Source organism: Cynara cardunculus, assembly GCF_001531365.2.
Source record: "Cynara cardunculus var. scolymus isolate 2C chromosome LG 5, CcrdV1, whole genome shotgun sequence".
NCBI lineage: Eukaryota > Viridiplantae > Streptophyta > Magnoliopsida > Asterales > Asteraceae > Cynara > Cynara cardunculus.
The window spans coordinates 36,688,308-36,706,216 of record NC_037532.1 but is presented as its reverse complement, the minus strand read 5'-3'; the positions used below and the strand labels follow the sequence as shown (position 1 = coordinate 36,706,216).

At 32.7% G+C, this 17,909-nt stretch overlaps 2 protein-coding genes across 3 annotated transcripts; one reads left to right on the top strand and one right to left on the bottom strand.

The window, feature by feature from the left end:
* The first annotated feature begins 6,215 nt into the window (after positions 1 to 6,215).
* Positions 6,216 to 9,330, top strand: LOC112513654 (beta-1,4-mannosyl-glycoprotein 4-beta-N-acetylglucosaminyltransferase-like). Its single transcript, XM_025119986.1, has 2 exons — positions 6,216 to 6,547; positions 8,075 to 9,330. The coding sequence occupies exons 1-2, from the start codon at positions 6,485 to 6,487 to the stop codon at positions 9,161 to 9,163; spliced, it is 1,152 nt and encodes a 383-aa protein (XP_024975754.1). The 5' UTR covers positions 6,216 to 6,484; the 3' UTR covers positions 9,164 to 9,330.
* Positions 9,331 to 12,037: 2,707 nt separating this feature from the next.
* LOC112513400 (uncharacterized CRM domain-containing protein At3g25440, chloroplastic) lies at positions 12,038 to 17,032 on the bottom strand. Of its 2 annotated transcripts, none has more exons than XM_025119647.1 (5): positions 16,790 to 17,032; positions 16,429 to 16,717; positions 14,514 to 14,915; positions 12,883 to 13,714; positions 12,038 to 12,118 (listed from the first exon to the last, which is right to left on the bottom strand). In XM_025119647.1, exons 1-4 carry the CDS (start codon positions 16,861 to 16,863, stop codon positions 12,890 to 12,892), a joined length of 1,590 nt encoding a protein of 529 aa, XP_024975415.1. In that variant the 5' UTR covers positions 16,864 to 17,032; the 3' UTR covers positions 12,038 to 12,118; positions 12,883 to 12,889. The 2 variants fall into 2 exon arrangements, with proteins under 2 accessions (XP_024975415.1, XP_024975418.1); XM_025119650.1 differs by lacking the exon at positions 12,038 to 12,118 and adding an exon at positions 12,213 to 12,279.
* Between the last annotated feature and the right edge of the window lie 877 nt (positions 17,033 to 17,909).

Genomic DNA, 17,909 nt, shown 5'->3' with positions numbered 1-17,909 from the left:
TAATGAATTCAGACATCTGATCCTTATTGATTTAAAGATCTGGAATGTAGATTCAAGACTTAAGAAAGTTGGTTAAGTCATAAGTCTGAAACAATAGATTCAGACATCTGAACCTTGAGTCAGACTTATGAATTTCCAGACTTAGGAAATTTGACTAAATTCTAAGTCTGGACCAACGGGGTTAGAGATCTGGACTAATGGAGTCAGACTTCGAATTTGAACTTTGATTCGGTTGTAACTGTTCTTTGATCTTATCCATTAATGGTTATTATTGTTTTACTGCTCGTAATTGTCGATTTGTGTTCTGATGAATATATATATATATAGTGAAATCAGTGCCTTATTTCGCTATGAAAATTTCTAAATTATCCCGATACTGATTTCGTGTGAACATAAGGCATTAGAGGGGTGAAATATAGTATCAAAATAATACTTCCATCCCAAAATAAATGTTTGTAATTAAAAATGACATACAGTTTTATAAATGTATAACGATTACACTTTTTAAATAACTAAATGATATTTTTACCTTTGATGATAGAGAGAAACATAATTAAGGGTGGAATGGGAAAATACAAACTTATTTTTTAAAACGGACACTTATTTTTTAAAACGGACACTTATTTTGGAACAAATTAAAATAGAAATGTGGATACTTAATTTAGGACAGAAGGATAAATTTTTTAAGAAATACTAGAAGCGTATTCGCGCAATGCAGCGAGATATATCTCAATTTTAATTTTTCGTTTTATTTCGTCTCTATAAATGTTATAATATGGTTTATGTGGTTTTCACAAAGGGATAATGTTTTTATTTTTTAATGAAATATAAATTTGAAGATATTATAAAATTTCGAAAATAAATATATCGATATTATTATCAAATTAACTGTTCAAAAGTTATTGTTTCTTTAATGTAATTTCTTTAATTAAAATTTTTTATTATAATTTAATTTAGATTTAATAACGAAATAATTTATTTTTGATTTAATAATATAATTTTTTATAATAATTAAGTATTCTGTTAGAACTAAATGATTATCCTAATCATATTTTAAAAATTTTATATTCAAAATAAAATGTTTATCTTGTATTTAACTATATTTATCTGCAGTTAATTACACAAATTCAAACATGAAGCTTTAACAAGTTGTAGTTACGCACATTTTATTTGTAACATTAAATTTTAAGTAAAGTATGGAGTTGAAGTAACTCACTCATAACGCTTTTTAAAGGATTACATGGTACGATTAAATATAGTACTGTTCGTGGAGTCGATAAGCTAATTCTTGTGGATATCTATTTGCCGTATCTATAAAAAAAATGGATACTCGTTCCTCCGAATCTTTGTAGTTAGGTCAAGAAAGAACCTTAAGATGTGTCGATAAACAGTACTTCATGCATAAAAAATGGTTTTTAAGATTTTTGTCAAATGCTTTATAATATATCATAGATTCTTGTGTTAGTTGCTCTAATAAAATTGATTTTAATTCTCAAACTCCGAATATTTTAAATTATTAGTTCAACTGATAAACGAAAGTTAGATCTCGGCATTCCGTTTTACAAGTCGTTTGCTCGAATTTGATCAAGATGATTGAGGCTTTTTTTCTACTGCTATTTTTAGGATTTCATGAGATTAGTTGAAGTATACACAAGCTGGTTTAGATACACATGATTAAAAAAAAGATGCCCAGCGATCAAATTCAGATCACTGTGTGGCCTACTTAGCAAACACAGATGTCTCATCAGATAGCAGGGCAGCATGTTACGCACTGTGTTGACTATCTATTTATTATGAAATAAGATTCCACATGTGTCGGTGATTGACTGCCATGTAACAAAGATGTGACTGGGTTGTCGATTGCAACATCAATAATGTCTTTAGACTCTTGACCAAGGACCCTATGGTGGACCTCGAAATTTTGATGACGGGACCAGATTTACGAACGTACGATGATCAAGTATGAGAGCATGAGCATTGACATGGCGAAAACATTCAGTTATCTAGGCAAATAAACTTTAAGCATTATAATCAGTAAAGCTTATGTATAAAAAGTTAATAACACTGATAAAAATTCAAACCAGAATCTTTTTAAATCAGTATTCTCTAACGTTATTCGTATTTATCGGGTTAACCTAAAAAAAATGTTAGGTGACATTCTTGAAACAAAATCTTACCAAGTTCTCCAACCACCTAAAAGGTAAGTTTTTTTTTTTTTAATTTTTAAATCAAGATAATTTGAATCTTATTATATAGAAAAAATAAAGATAGATATCAAAGGGTGTTTGATTTAGCGGTATGTGAGTCTTTGGCCTATTAGGAGGTCAGGTGTTCAAACTTCATCAAATATAAAAAGGATGTATAAGTTTATTTATTTTATTTTGCCGTATATAAATATTATATACTTAAAAAAAAACATGTGGGGACATTCTTTTGAGAACTATTTTAATTATGAGAACTACCACATCATGTGTTATTTCATATGATTTTCCCCATCCATGACTACAATTTAATGTAGTGATTAACATATATCAGTTTCACAATGTACTTGTTTTTCATGCACTCGGTTCACAATGTAAACCTTTTTGACGTGTTTGTGAAACCAAAAATATACATTAATTTTTTTTTACATTATGAACCGAATATGTGTGAAACAAATACAATATGTTAATTAGTACATTAAATATTATACTTATATGAAAAACATCATCTGAACAAAACCTTAAGGTGGACGTTCTTACAGATCTGACAATTTTTAGAGTTCTCAAATGATTAAGTCGCTGACAGTATTAATGTTATCATCAATTTTTTTTATTAAAATAAGATTATATATTAAAACAAATAATATGCATCGAATATTTTTTTTATAAAAGGAAAAACAAAAATTAATACCACATTTTCACAAAAAAAACATTTTTTTTAATTGGTGTATTAAAATGGAAAATGTGCAATTGTGCATTAACTAATTTCCTCATAAGATATTAAATAATTAGCATATTGGTATTTATTTATAGTTGGTAAATGTACGTTATAAATGCAAAGATTATGAACATGTTTGAAATCAGATATTTTTTAAATCAGATATTTTTAGCCCTGTCAATGGTTGAGATTATCAGTCGACTCCTTTCCTTTTGTGTCGAGTCACAAGTGTTTACTGATTGACATGTTTAAATAGAGTAATATACAATAGGGCAAATTACATGAAAAAATAACGTGCTTTAACTTGATTCATATTTTGTGTAACGTACTTTCAAAACTTTCATTTTGATACCTAAGATGTAAAATTTTAAACATTTAAGCATTTGAGTAACAAGTCGAAGCATTAACCAGTTACCATGCATTAACCTGTTGTTGTTTTTGAAAAAAAAATTAAACTCAAAATTATTCATATAAGAATCATGTGTTATGAAATATCCCAACAAACTTCATTGTCTCCTTGTGAGATTGTTGCCAAGAATGTACCTACTTTTATTTTTTTTAAATTAATTTACTCTTTTAAATAAATAAATTTACCGTTAAACTCAATTATTAGAAAAAAACACTAAAACACTAAATAAAACTCAACTTCAATCACACACTAAAAATATTTTTAATAACGTATTATATATTATTTTATTAATGTATTAAACTATTAATCTATATATAATTAGAAAAGTGAAATAATATATATACATACATACACACTTGGGATCACGTGAGAGCAGCGTGTTTTCTTGAGACCCATAAAATCATTTTTTTTACACTTGAAACTTCACAGCAAAACGTTGTGAATACAACTTTTACAATATTTTTGCTGTGAATGTTCGACTTTTTTTTATCTTCATAACGTTTTGTTGTGAACCTCTATTCTTTTAGTGTTGGGTTAGAGATGACATCTCCGTTTTCGTATTTTTAGTGTTGGGTTGGAGATGGTATGAAAAAATTACCTTCATTTTAATATATTTAATTGCAAAAGAAGATAATATTTTTCGATAAATTAAATTAAACTGAGAAACTTAGAATATTTTTAACAGATTTTTATAAAATTAAAAATTAAAAGTTAGAATCTCTAAGAAAATAATACATTTAACTTTTAATGTATTATCTTTTAAGAGATTTCAACATTTATTGTATTATTAAAATATTCGATAAATTTATCATTCAGTACACATTTTTAAAAATAATCTATATAAAACAGTAGTAATTTAATTCCATTCATAGAATAAAAATTAAAAAATTAATTTCTCTCTCCACGCATCAAGTTTTAGATAATTATCTAAACCTGGAGCCTTCTTTAGTATTCTCTATTTTAGAGAACAATATAAAAGATATATTGGAGCAAAATAGATTACAAATGTGAAATGCCTCATTTTATGTATTTTAGCTGTTGAAGATGCTCTTATATATTTTCGATAACTCTGTTATTTTTTGAATAAATTCGATAATTGTATGTTACATTTTGATATAATTTATTATCTATACTATATTATAAAGCATTTGACAAAAATTCTTAACAAAACTTTTTTTTGCATAAAGTACTGTTTATTGATGCATATTACTTAAAATTCAAGATTACAAGTAGATTGTGCGTAAGAACAACTTATTAAAGCTTTATGTTTGAATTCGTGTAACTAACTGAAGATAAACATGATTAAATACATGATAAACACATCATTTTAATTATAAAAAATATAAAATATAATCAGGATAATCACTGAGTTCTAACATAATACTTAGTTATTATATTTATAAAAAATTATATTATTATATAAAAAATAAATTGCTTCGTTATTGAACTTAAAAAATTACAAGGAAGGCGTTGTCACAGCGATTTGGTGCCTATTATTAAACCAAAAATTATTTCATGTTATTTTTTTAAAAATTTATAATATTTTCAAATTTATATTTTATTCAAAAATAAGAGCATTATCATTTTTTTAAAAGTACATAAAATCGTATTCTGACATCCATAAAGACAAGAATGAAACGAAACATTAACGTATTAAAAATTACCATATTTGGAAAAAGAAATATAAAAACTATTATTTTTTATTAAATGTTTAAAAACTGTTAAATTATCAAATACCCAAAAACTTTTATAATAATTTAATTAATATTAAAAATAGAAAAAATATTTGGAATTAATACACATCTTTAAAACATCTTTACTTTTACTTTTTTAATTTTACCAAATTATAAAAAAATCATTAAAATATTTACTTATCGGTTATTTTAATTATCCACGATAATAATCCATCCACACCCTCATGACAATTCCACCAATCCGATCCGACGGTGACAAACCGAAGTCCCACGTGAACTATCATGTTCCTTGCCCCACAAGAAAAAACCCTTTTAACTCGGGGTAAATTACTTATTTAGTTCTTACGGTTTGTTAAAAATTTCTATTTCCATCCATATATATTTGAAATTACAATTTTCATCCCTATTTCTATTTTGGGTTGTTTGTCTATCTTTAATAGTTCTATTACGAGAAAATTTCTAAATCATCAAGAGGTGAATCTTATTTGACCAAAAAAGATTGTCTCTTAATGGTTCTAAAACCATCTGAATGATTTTGTATCATGCATATTTCTTAACAATTTAGCGTTATAATTTCATCTTAAACAATTACCAAACAATTATATTTCATTTTACACTATAACATGAGAGCCTCTTAATTGTTCTGATCACTTAATCATTCTGCATCAAACCATTCAACAACCGTTAAACAATCCCTTATAGTTTGTTAACTTTTTTGTTGTTATGATTTAAAATTTATTGCTATTTTCTTTCTTGCTTTTTCTAAATTATTTTCTATTCTAATCTTTTATACTTAAAAGTTGAAAGTAGCGTTTAAACTCAATGATAAATAGAAATGAGTTAGAAACTATAAGGACAAAAATTATAATTTCAAAAACCACATGGATTAAAACCGCCATTTTTAACAAAACACAAGGACCAAAAACGTAATTTACTCTTTATTTTATTTTATTTATAAAACCCGAAGAATTTGAAGGGTCGAGCTCTGATTTCAATTTCTCTCAAAATTCAGGGGGACAGAGAGACTGAAACACACTCTATATATACATACAGAATCTGTATCTATATAGACCCTATATTGCTCTTTGTTGATATATAGATACATATATATATATATATATATAGAGAGAGAGAGAGAGAGAGAGAGAGAGAGAGAAAAGGGAAGAGAACCATTGAAACTAGCAAACGGCTATAATTTAGAAGGTTGAAAGGATTATCGCAGAACGAGTTCCTGAAATTTTGGTCCGATTTTGGGGGCCATTTTTGAATTCATATTATTTAACCGCACTTTTTTGGTTATCTGAATTCAAATTTCGTTTACGTGCCCCCGAACCCAGACATTTGATCAGGGTTTTCTGCTGATAATCGCAACAACAGAGAAGAAGAATTAGCCCTCAGGATTGTGGAGGGCTCAAATCACCAGTTCTAATCTTACTTTTTCTGTTTGATTTGAGCCCTCGATATGCCTGATGGTTATTCATCTTCCAAAAAGAAGGATGACTATTGGGACGACGTTTGTGGCCAGGTATGTGTGTGTGTATATATATATATATATATATATATATATATATATATATTATATGTATCTATTCATTTATGAATTACATCGTTTAATTGTATATTTGTATGCTATTTCGTTTCGATTTTAATTTGTATCATTTGATTTTAGGAATTTTGATGGGTTGATGGGAATGTTGTTAATTAAAACCCCAATGAATTGATTTTAAGGTGAACCCTAGAATTTCCATTGTGTATTTGGAGGAATTTGAAGTAGAAAATGGGATTTGAAGGGGTTAGATTGCAAGTATGAACTTTTCTAGGGCTTTTAGGGACTGGTTGTTAACAGCTTAACCGGTGTGATGCTTATTCCGCTAGCTTAATGATATAAAAAGTGGCTTGTGGCTTGTTCAGTAAGCTTATCGGAGGAGGAGCTTCGTGCATTTTTCTCAAACTTGTCCCTCCTAATTAAAAACACGCAATTTTATCAATGAAAAAACTTTCCGAAACAAAAATTTCCCAATTTATACGGTCAGATTAATTCACAACAGTCAACTTTTATTTATACATGATTTAATGGAAAATCAAGAAAAATCAAGAATACATGCATAAAAGTGATTATGGTTTTATTGCACTGATTGTGGGCATATGATGCAATTTTGTTTAAGAAGGAAGAAAGGTTTTCAACTTTTTCCATTTGATTCCATAAGAATCTCTCGATCTATTGTTATCAGATTCATTTTGAAAGGGGGTTTTTGTATAAAAAAGCAAGAGCATCTGCAAGGAATATGTTCATAAGCTCTTCTGTCCAATCTCATTCTGGATAGAGTTTTAGGTATTTCACAAGCTTACGGAGTGCCTTACATAGTACAGAGGTCAGGTCTGCATACATCATACCCAATGTTGTTCTTTTGTTAGATGTCATGTCTGCTTACATCATACTGACATACCAACGATTCTACTTATAGGTCACTTACAGCTTATCTACTTTTTGTTTTATGTCAGGTCTACATACATGCATCATAACCATTCTATTATTTGGTGGAGGTCTACATAAAAACATCTCCAACAGATTCTCTAAAATAAAGAAACTAAAGATTTTATATTGTTCTTTAAAATAGAGAAAATATCAGATAACTTAAAGTTTAGAGAATTATTTGAATGTTGATGTTAGGAGAGAGAAATGATTATCTTATTCATTCCAACCAATCAGATTGAGCTATTATTATTATACATAATTTTTTTAAGTGTATTGTATTGATAAATTATAGAATATTTTAATAATTCAATTAACGTTGAAATCTCTGTTCTACTATTTGGTAGAGGTTATCATACCCATAGACCAACCATTTTACTGTTTGGTAGAAGTTAGGTCTGCATACATCCTATGCATAGATCGGCCGTTCTACTATTTGGTAGATGTCAAGTTTGCATACATCATGCTCTTAGACTGTACTCTACTTGGGATATACTGTGATTGTTTGGTTTGGTTTGGTTTGGTTTATCTGAAATTAATGCTTACAGGGTCTTTTTTCGATGGTTTTCTACTTTGTAGGAGGTAAGCAGAATGTCCCGAATCCGTTGCATGATGCAAACCCTGGACTTACGGATGTTTGTTGTATTATTTCTAGTCATTCCATTCGGTATCGTGGGTATTTACTTCCATGGACAAAAAGTCACCTACTTTCTTCGACCTCTATGGCAATCGCCTCCAAAACCGTTCATTCACATTCCTCATTACTATCACGAAAACGTTTCAATGGCTTCTCTCTGCAAACTCCATGGATGGGAGCTTCGAGATTTCCCCCGAAAAGTATATGATGCCGTTCTTTTCAACAATGAGGTAGATATGCTTACAATTAGATGGAAAGAACTCCACCCTTATATCACTCAATTTGTGCTTCTTGAAACCAACTCTACTTTCACTAGCATCCCGAAACCCCACTATTTCGCAATCAATCGGGAAAAGTTTGACTTTATCGAACCCCGTTTGACCTACGGCACGATTGGGGGTAGATTCAAAACGGGCGAAAACCCTTTTATCGAAGAGGCTTACCAACGTGTGGCTCTTGACCATCTTTTAAGAATAGCGGGAATCGAAGACGGTGATTTGTTGATAATGTCGGATGTTGACGAAATCCCGAGCGCCCACACAATCGATCTTTTGAGATGGTGTGAAGGGCCACCACAGATCGTTCATTTGAATCTAAACAACTATTTGTACTCTTTCGAGTTCAACGTGGATCACAGCAGCTGGCGGGCATCCGTTCATCAATACCAAAAGGGCAAAACGAGATACGCTCATTACCGCCAGACCGACCACCTATTGGCGGACTCGGGGTGGCACTGTAGTTTCTGCTTCAGAAAGATCAGCGATTTCATATTCAAGATGAAAGCTTATAGCCACACAGATCGTGTCCGATTCTCGCACTTTCTTGACCCGAGAAGGATCCAGAACGTGATTTGCAACGGTGACGACTTGTACGATATGCTACCTGAAGAGTACACGTTCAGGGATATCATAGCGAAAATGGGTCCGATCCCGCATTCGTATTCGGCCGTTCATCTTCCGTCGTATCTATTGAATCATGCCGAAAAATACCGGTATCTTTTGCCTGGGAACTGTATCAGGGAAGCTGGCTGAACAAGTCTAGATGAGGAGGTATAAAACAGTTACTTCTTTTTAAAGTATGGTTTCCTTAGAGAAAAATTGACAGAAATAGCCAATCCATCTGATTGTATTTGTTTTACAGTTATTTTTTAAAACAAATTCCCAAAATACCCATAACTTATATCGGGAATTTACTTTAAAAAAATGGCTATAAAATAAATTCAAATCGATGGATTGGCTATTTTTTTAATCGGATTTTATCTGGTTTATTTTTATTTTTTTAATTTGGGGGTGGTTTAGTTGTACATTTTTTACCCTTTCATCTCTGCAATCTAAAATTCTTTTAGATTGCAGAGATGTTTATATAATAATACATTTGCAGATTTGAGTTCTTTTTTACAATATGGGATCTTTTGTTTTATATGGTTTTATATCTTTTTTTGCATTTTTTATGATCTGAGGTCTTTATGAAATAACTGCATTATTATTTAGGGTAGAAGTCAGATCTATATATATTTTAGAAGATCTTTAACAGATTCTTTAAAAATGAAGAAAGGAAGTTTAGTGTTTTTTGTTTGTATTTTTTGCTCAAAAAGACAACCTTTCTGTTACTCCATGAAATCCTTCAAACCAAATATGAGATTAGATTAGAATTCTTCAATTCCACAAATTAATGGAGACTTTAGAGTCTTAAATTTAGTTTCTGAGAAATTAATTCAACTAAACAAACCCTTAACCAAAAGATCTTTAGTCTAACGGTATGTGAGTCTTTGGCCTTTTAAGAAGTCATAAGTTCAAACCTCATTAAAGATGAAAAAAGTATGTAAATTTATTTATTCTATTTATCGTATATAAATATTATATATTAAAAAAAAACCCTTTATTTGGTGTTGGATTGAAAGCTAAGTGCACAAGTAATTAAAAGTAAAAGTGGGTGGTTTTTGGGAATTTTTCAAAGGATTTAAGAGAAAGAGACATCTACTTTTTGTAATGGATGGTGGACTTAGGAAAGAGAATTTACAGAGTCAATCTTCTATACCCACCACACAACCAACTTTTTGTCATCATCATATTATCAATTTCATGTTCCCAAAGTGCTTTATTATAATTTTTTAGGTATATAATATTTATATATAATAAATGTAACAAATAAATTCATACATCATCTTCACGTTAGTGATTTGAACATCTGATCTCTTAGGAGGCCAAAGACTATGATACCGTTAGGCTAAAGGCTCTTTGATGTTTTATTACACTTTTAACATGAATAGAGAGGAGGTTTAAGTATAAAAATCAGGATGGATTTCAAACGGGAACGACACTATTTTATGAAAACACAAGAACATCTTAAATAGAAAACCTTCAAATATAACACTGTATCGGGACAAAAAAGTGGGTAGGTGACTTGAGGGCTGTTTGGTAGTTGTTGTTTGGTGTAGAATGATTAAGTGGTCAGAATAATTAAGAGACTCTCATGATAAAGTGTAAAATGAAATATAATTGTTTGATAATTGTTTACAATGAAATTATAGCGCTTAATGGTTAAGGGAGGCCTATGATACAAAATCATTCAGAGGGTTTTAGAACCATTAAGAGACGGATTTTTTTTTGCCAAACAAAATTCACCTCTTAACGATTCAGAGGCTGTCTTTTAATGGAACTATTAAGAGGTAAACAAACAACCCCTTAGCCTGCTATCTAGGTCCATGCGTATCACCTGGTTATTGTCTCTTTTAGGTGTTCTAGTATTCTCGTAAATTGATACCTTCTTCTTTTGAAACATTCTGTAAAAATTGATTCTAAAACTATAAACAAGATGGTTGGAAAGCAGGGATGGACCCAGGTGGTTCAAGTGGTGACATGAGCCACTGTTTCATTCTTGTGTAAAATTTTAGGGTCATGAAAAGTGTCACTGTTTAAATTTGTTGTTTGCCGGCATATATATTTTGAAACGACAACAAAGACATAAGATTCCCTTGTTAGAGTTGATTTGCACCCCAAATTCAAGTTCGAATCTGTTAGTGTCATATTCTTAGTTTTTAGCTTTTAATTTTAGATTTATTATGTTTCTGAAAAAACTTGCAATAAAAAACTTGAACACGAGACTTTACGTATGAAAATCAATGAACTAACCAACAGACAAATTATGATTCTATGAAAAATATTCATATTTTCTTGTAATCAAATGGGTATCACCGCTTCAAAGAAAAATTCTCGGTTCGTCTCGGTTGGAGAGAGGTATATTCAAATGAAGCCTCTCAGGCTCTCACTGAACCTAAATGGAATGCATTGAATAAGACATGACAGGATTGAACGAAGGAGAGTGACATAAAAAATTGCATTTTCGTTCCACTCAATCATGTCATGCCATATATTGGACAATAAGTTTTTAATCTATCATGTCACGCCACGCATACTAAATGCACCATATGGATCACATATTCATTCATCACAAAACCTATATATACGAGAATCAACGTAAACCATCATTTATAACCGAGGTGTCAAAAGAACCAAAATTTCAAGAAGGGGACCGTGCATTTGATTTGGCGGAATGGTTTTTAAGGATTTCGGTACCAACGACCCCATGAGGTTTCTAAATCCAATGCTTGTGAGATTTCATCGAGATTCCGGGATTTCAATTCCGGACTTCCCTTTAAAACAAACGCTGTATTGAAATGAAATCCAATTCCAAATCCCACCAAACCAAACGGGCCTTTAGAAAAGCGACTATAACAGGATATAATGTTAATAGAATTCGATATCCGAAAGGAACACATGATAGTATAAATAGTTTGTGTCAAAATTTGTGAACTCAAAACTCCCCTACACAATCTCATGGCTCGATTCATTTGTGAATATCAATGCATCCCCAACACCATTTTTGACTGCTTCATCAACACAATCTAGACTGCAACTCAAATTCTCTTAAACAATCTTAAGCTTAATTCACATGTGAATTTGATTGAAGAGAAATTATAGGTTCACCTGCATGAAAAACACTTCAAATAGTTATTCTAAAGGTTCGGAAACAACCACTAGTCATGTACAAATCAAATCAAACGAACCCAGTATATCTGATCTGGTGATGGGATCTAAGCAGGTTAAGATGTAGCAGACCTGACCTCTACCCTCAAAGAGCTGAGCAACTAGAGGAAGTCGATATGGTAAAGTTTTGAAAAGTAGGTTGAGATAACATACGAATAGATGAGCAAAACCAATTAAGGTGTCCCAATCATTTGCAAACCTCTTAATCCATACAAACAAATCTCAACCGTCCATCTAGTCTAATGAATATTTGGGTTCCATAAATATCCATATCATAATAAGAGGTTGTTTCGTTGGTTTTCCATTAAGTCATGTATGGATAAAGCTGTCTGTGTAGATTAATTTATCTGTATAGAGTGGTAAGGTTTTTGTTATGGAGGGTTTTTCCATAGATGGAAGATGCGTACTTTTTAACTAGGAGAGACATGTTTAAGAAAAACTTGGCTTTTTGCATAAAGCTCCTCCCTAGAAGCTCACTGAATAAGCCATTTTCTATATCACTAAACCACCACCAAACAGTCATTTATAACTGCCCGAATAAGATGTGAATCCCCTTAAGCTCATTAAGCTGCTAACAATCATATGCCCTAAATGAATTGGCATCAATTTCCATAAATATCTCAATCGATTGGTTTGTATGAACTAGGAGGTTTGCGAAAATGATTGGGACTCTTAAGAAAAGGTGACGCTAAATGATTCGTTACCTCCAAGTTAATCGCTATCCCATTTTTCGTCCACAATTTTTGCTGATGATCTTGATTCAGGCTCTTCCTCTTCTGATTCCAGGATCAATATTTCGGGGTTCCGAAAATCATCCTTTCCATGACCATTTGAAAACTTATCCTCGTTCCCTATATTCGGCTTTTCTTCATCGGATTCAAACATGACGTTTTCCAAATCATCCAACATATCTTCCGACTCGGGTTCTTCTTGAACGGACTCTCTTCCGAACCTACCTTCATCTCTTCGGCTAAATCTCTCACCATCACCTGAATTTCCATTTTTACCCCTCTTCCATCTTTCGACCTTAGGAACATCATATACATAAGGAGCTTCATCCGAGTCATTTTCATCATCTTCATCAACCTCATCGTTCTCGCTATTACTCGACCTCTGTGGGGCCCTCCTACCCATATCGGGTTTCGTATACCTTCCATCATAATCTTCTCTATAAAGATATCGAATTCTGTTGACTTCTTCTTTCTCGGCAGCTTCTTCTTCTTCCCATTCTCTGTCGGCTGCATCCTCGATCTCTGCTATGAATTTATCGAGCTCTTCTTGATCACTATCTTCACCAGATTCGGATTCTTTTATGCCTCCGATACCCGTTTCTTTCGGTTTGTCGCCACGGAAGACATATGGGCTTCCTTCTTTCTTGTCGATTGCGTTAAAGAAAGTGGACGCCACTCTTTGTATGCTGGCCATGGCAACTGGATCATCAGGGTTTACGTTCATCCTTCTAAGCTGCTGCTCTATCTTCTTTATGTTCAGTTTTTGAGATTCAAGCGCTTGTTCAAATCGAGCTTTAAACAATGCCTGCATATCAATGACAATTCGGCTTTCATGAGAGAGGTTCAAACGCCAGGGCCAAAATAAGAAAACACAAGAATGGCCAAAATCACGTGATTTTCCACTAAAATCACATGAATAAGGAACACGATTAAAGCAAGGTCGCATGAATCACATGTGATAAACGTGATTTTAGTGTGAGATCATATATTATTTGACCGCTCTCATGTTATCTTATTTGGTCATTGTTCTAGTTTGAACCCGACCCTTGGAGTAATTTATCAGAACAATCACAAATTACGCTATGTTTGACAAATTAGCTGATAAGCCGGTTGCTAAAGTTAGTTATTGGCTCACAACTAGTCATGTGTGATAAAAACTAGCTGATAAGCTAGATGACAACAAAAATCAACTACAATGACATAAGGGGTATAATTGGAAAAAAGCATGGAGCTTATTGAAAAGCTACTTGAACTAGCGTTTCAACAAGCTAGCTTATGGAAAACCAAACGGGGATTTTCCAATAAACTCAAAAAAAATAAGTTAATCATGTTTGATAAAAACTAGCCGACTATATAAAATCACCTAAAAGGACATGTTGAAAATTTAACTTGAAAAATATAAAGGGCATAATCACAAAAAATGGAAAAAGCTCCTAAAGCTTATTGAAACAAAACTACTTGAAGTGGCGTTTCAAAAAGCCGGCTTATGGCTAATCAAACGTGCTTTTTCAATAAACTCAAAATAAGCTAGCTTACGGTTGCCAAACACAACCGTAATCAAATTAAGTTGAAGGTACAAAAGGTGAAACAGAATAAAGTCTTACCTTTCTTTTCGTAAGGGTGTTGATTGGTATCAAATTCTTCGGTTGTCTATAATTTCTTCCACGGAACATGATAATCGTTTTCACATTATGTATGTTCACCACAATGCCGCCGCTCAATCTTGCAAGCATGGTTGCCATCTCCTTGATCTTTTCTTTCGGGAAGTTATCACAACAAACTTGCACGGTCTCATGGAATTTCCAATGCATGTGCATGTTCTGAACCACACCTCCGAACACTCCACGAACACCAACTGGTACATAATTTCTATTCCGGAACCCAATCTTTTTTAACGCCTGGATTTGTTCAGGCGTCAACAGCTCAGGATCGTGCCGTGGAGCTGGCAACTCAGGTAGCTCATATTTCTTTAGCTTCTGGAGAAGCAATGCCACTTTTTTCTTCGCCTGCATTTAATTGGAACAAATATGGCATGAAATAGTGCCAATCTTTTAAGAGAATATTAATGAAAGTAAAGTTGTGTTTGGTATGCATACGGGACTGGACAGACTAGACGGGCAAGAGTGAGGTAGGTCGGTGAAAGAATTGTGCTAGATTTTAGGGTTTAAATTTAGCAAGTATAATTTAGTAATTTACCAATCTTGTCTTATCTCCAGCTTACGTGCACCAACTAATCCCCCGCGACCACAAATGGCTTGGAGTCATCGCAGGTGAACCTCCCTGGCTGCAAGGGCTTTGGCAGCGCCAAGATTTGAACCCAAAGAAGATGATATTTCCACTGCATCCTCCTGAGTCTTACTTAACCAGTGCATCACAACCCAAGTCCACCTATATTGATGGGACAACAAAATGCACATTTGTTCCGCTCCGTCATGTTTTGTTCTGGTCTAAATGTAAGCACCAAACATGAGACAATAAGGGGAGTTTGTTTGATGGAATGGTTTTGAGGGATTTGGATTTCATGGAAGGATTCATCTTTGGTGTGTAGGATTTGGAATGGAATTAAATTCCATTATTTATAAAAATAATTAAATTACCTTTTTAGTTTATTGATTATTACAAAACAAATATTTTTAACATTTATTAAACCATCATTACATACAAATCCTACGAAATCCCATGAAATACCAACCCCAAGGGATTTCAAAATCCTATGTTTGGGAATTTCAGATCCATGAAATCCTTCAAACCAAACATGGGATTGGAATGGTATTCAATTCCAAATCCCTCCAAATCCAATCCAATCCAATCCCGCAAACCAAACGGGACCTAAGTTTGTGTTCTGTCTTGTACTGTCCTGTAGGGTACCAAACAAACCCACCCTAAATGAATGTTTTTAGTGTGAGCTTTCACCTGAGAATTTATGCAATCAGAGCACCGTAACAGACATAAGTTTAAGCAAATGCATATCTAAAGAAACCTTCTAGGTCATCTCATTTCACAATTACAAAAATTTAGGGGTTGTTTACTTTTTTCAACATTAAGTCCTGTATAAGTTAAGTTGTTTGTCCAGATAAATTTGTCTATTTGAGGGACAGGAGACCAATGGGTTTGAAGGAGGCAAAGAGAGATAGTTGGATTATTTCGGGGTAATTTCTGGTATTAGTTTGTTTGAGGTAGCTTAAAGAGGACAACTGAGGGGTCCTGGCTTATTCCATATCGCCATTTTGGTTTAGTGGCTTAAAGAGTAAGGCTTATAAAAACACTCTTGTATGGCTGAACGAATAAGCTGCCCAGACCATTAAGTTCATTAAGATATAAGTAAGCAGCCTCTTAGTATTTCACATAATCCAATAGCAATCTCAAGAAAGGCAAAGCAGAAACACATTGAATCAACAAAATTCATGAAAATTGAAGCTGTATGTATGTATGTATATATATATATGATGCAATCGAATACTTCAATAATACATTATGTAATTGACTACAGAGATGGAAGATTGGAAGAGAGAATCATACTCTTTTGAGATTGTAAATGAGACGTTCCTCATCAGTCATCAATTTCTTCTGAATCTTCTTCGCCCGCCTAATCTCCCTTAGAGTTTTACCAGACTCTTTCTTCATCCGCATCTCCACTTTACTCCTCATGCTCCGACCCCTAGCAGTCGAAAACGTCCGACGTCCATCAAAGCAATTCCAAACGTTGATTGAGCTCAAAAATTTCTCGTCTCTTATCACGAAACTGGCATGAAAATCATTCGTCGGTGTAAAATTAGGCGTAGTAGCACCTCTTAACAACTTCACATCCCTGAAGAACATAGAAAATCGAATCAAATTCAATTTACGAATAGGTTATACATACACACACACATATACATACTTGGAGCAATTGGTGATGAAACGGGAGGTGAGGGTTTGAAAGCAGCGCTTTTGAAGGTTCTTTGTAGCAAACATTGGACGGAGAAGAAGAATAAGGAGGTGATAGTTGTAGCAGAAGCGAGATTGCTAGGGTTTGGTTTCCATGGATGGCTGATCTTATGCTTTGATTAACAGCTTCGAAATTATGATGAATTTGTTTCGTCGTGGGTGAATAGCAACAACATTTGGGGGTTTTTCATCAAGGGTTTTAGCTAAAGGGTAAAAAGGAAGGGTATCTTTCATTTTTATTCGACACCTGAAATATTAGTTGAAATATATAACTTATTGACTTATTTTGGTTTGACATCGGTAATAGCATTTTTGAGTGTTTGGATAAATAGTTTATATTGGTGCCAAATCGGTATTAAAGAGTTTTTGAAGAAGTTAAATCATTCTAACTTATAATAACTTGATAAAGACTTTTGTAGAAAAGCATAAGCTGTTTCAAATAAACAATCCCAAACACCCCTGAGTAAATTGTGGATTTGTTACTGTGATTTGATTTCTTTAATAAGGTTTTTATGGTCCTTGGGGTCACTGATCGATCATTGAACATGATTATATCGGTCGGTCCATGATCCGTAGATGCGAAGGTGTTCTTGGGGTCGTTCACAACCGTCCCAAAAGGGAAGGGTCTTTCCCTCTCGGAGTAAGAAAATCCATGGACCGATCTCATCATCTCCATCCCGTAGGAACTACCAGATTACCCCAAGGACGCCTTCGGCATCCAAGGATCACAGACCAACCATAGAACTGTTTATCGTGAATTTTATTCTTATGGTATTTATTTTGTTTTGATTAATGTTTCCGTTAAATCAATAGTCATTTTAGCCTATTTATCTATTATTTTGTCTTTTAAGAACTTGACAATTTGTAAGAACTGTTAGGCCCATTTTAAGCCACTAAACGATATAAATTAGAAAGTTATTGGTAATTTTGTAATACAAAATCAAATAAAGGGTATTATAGGTATACATAAATATCCTCTCTCCTCCCTCTTCTCTCCCTCACATCTCCTTCTTCGCCCCCAACACGTTCGACTACCACCCCAATTTTCGTGAACATATTATGCACAGTTTGCA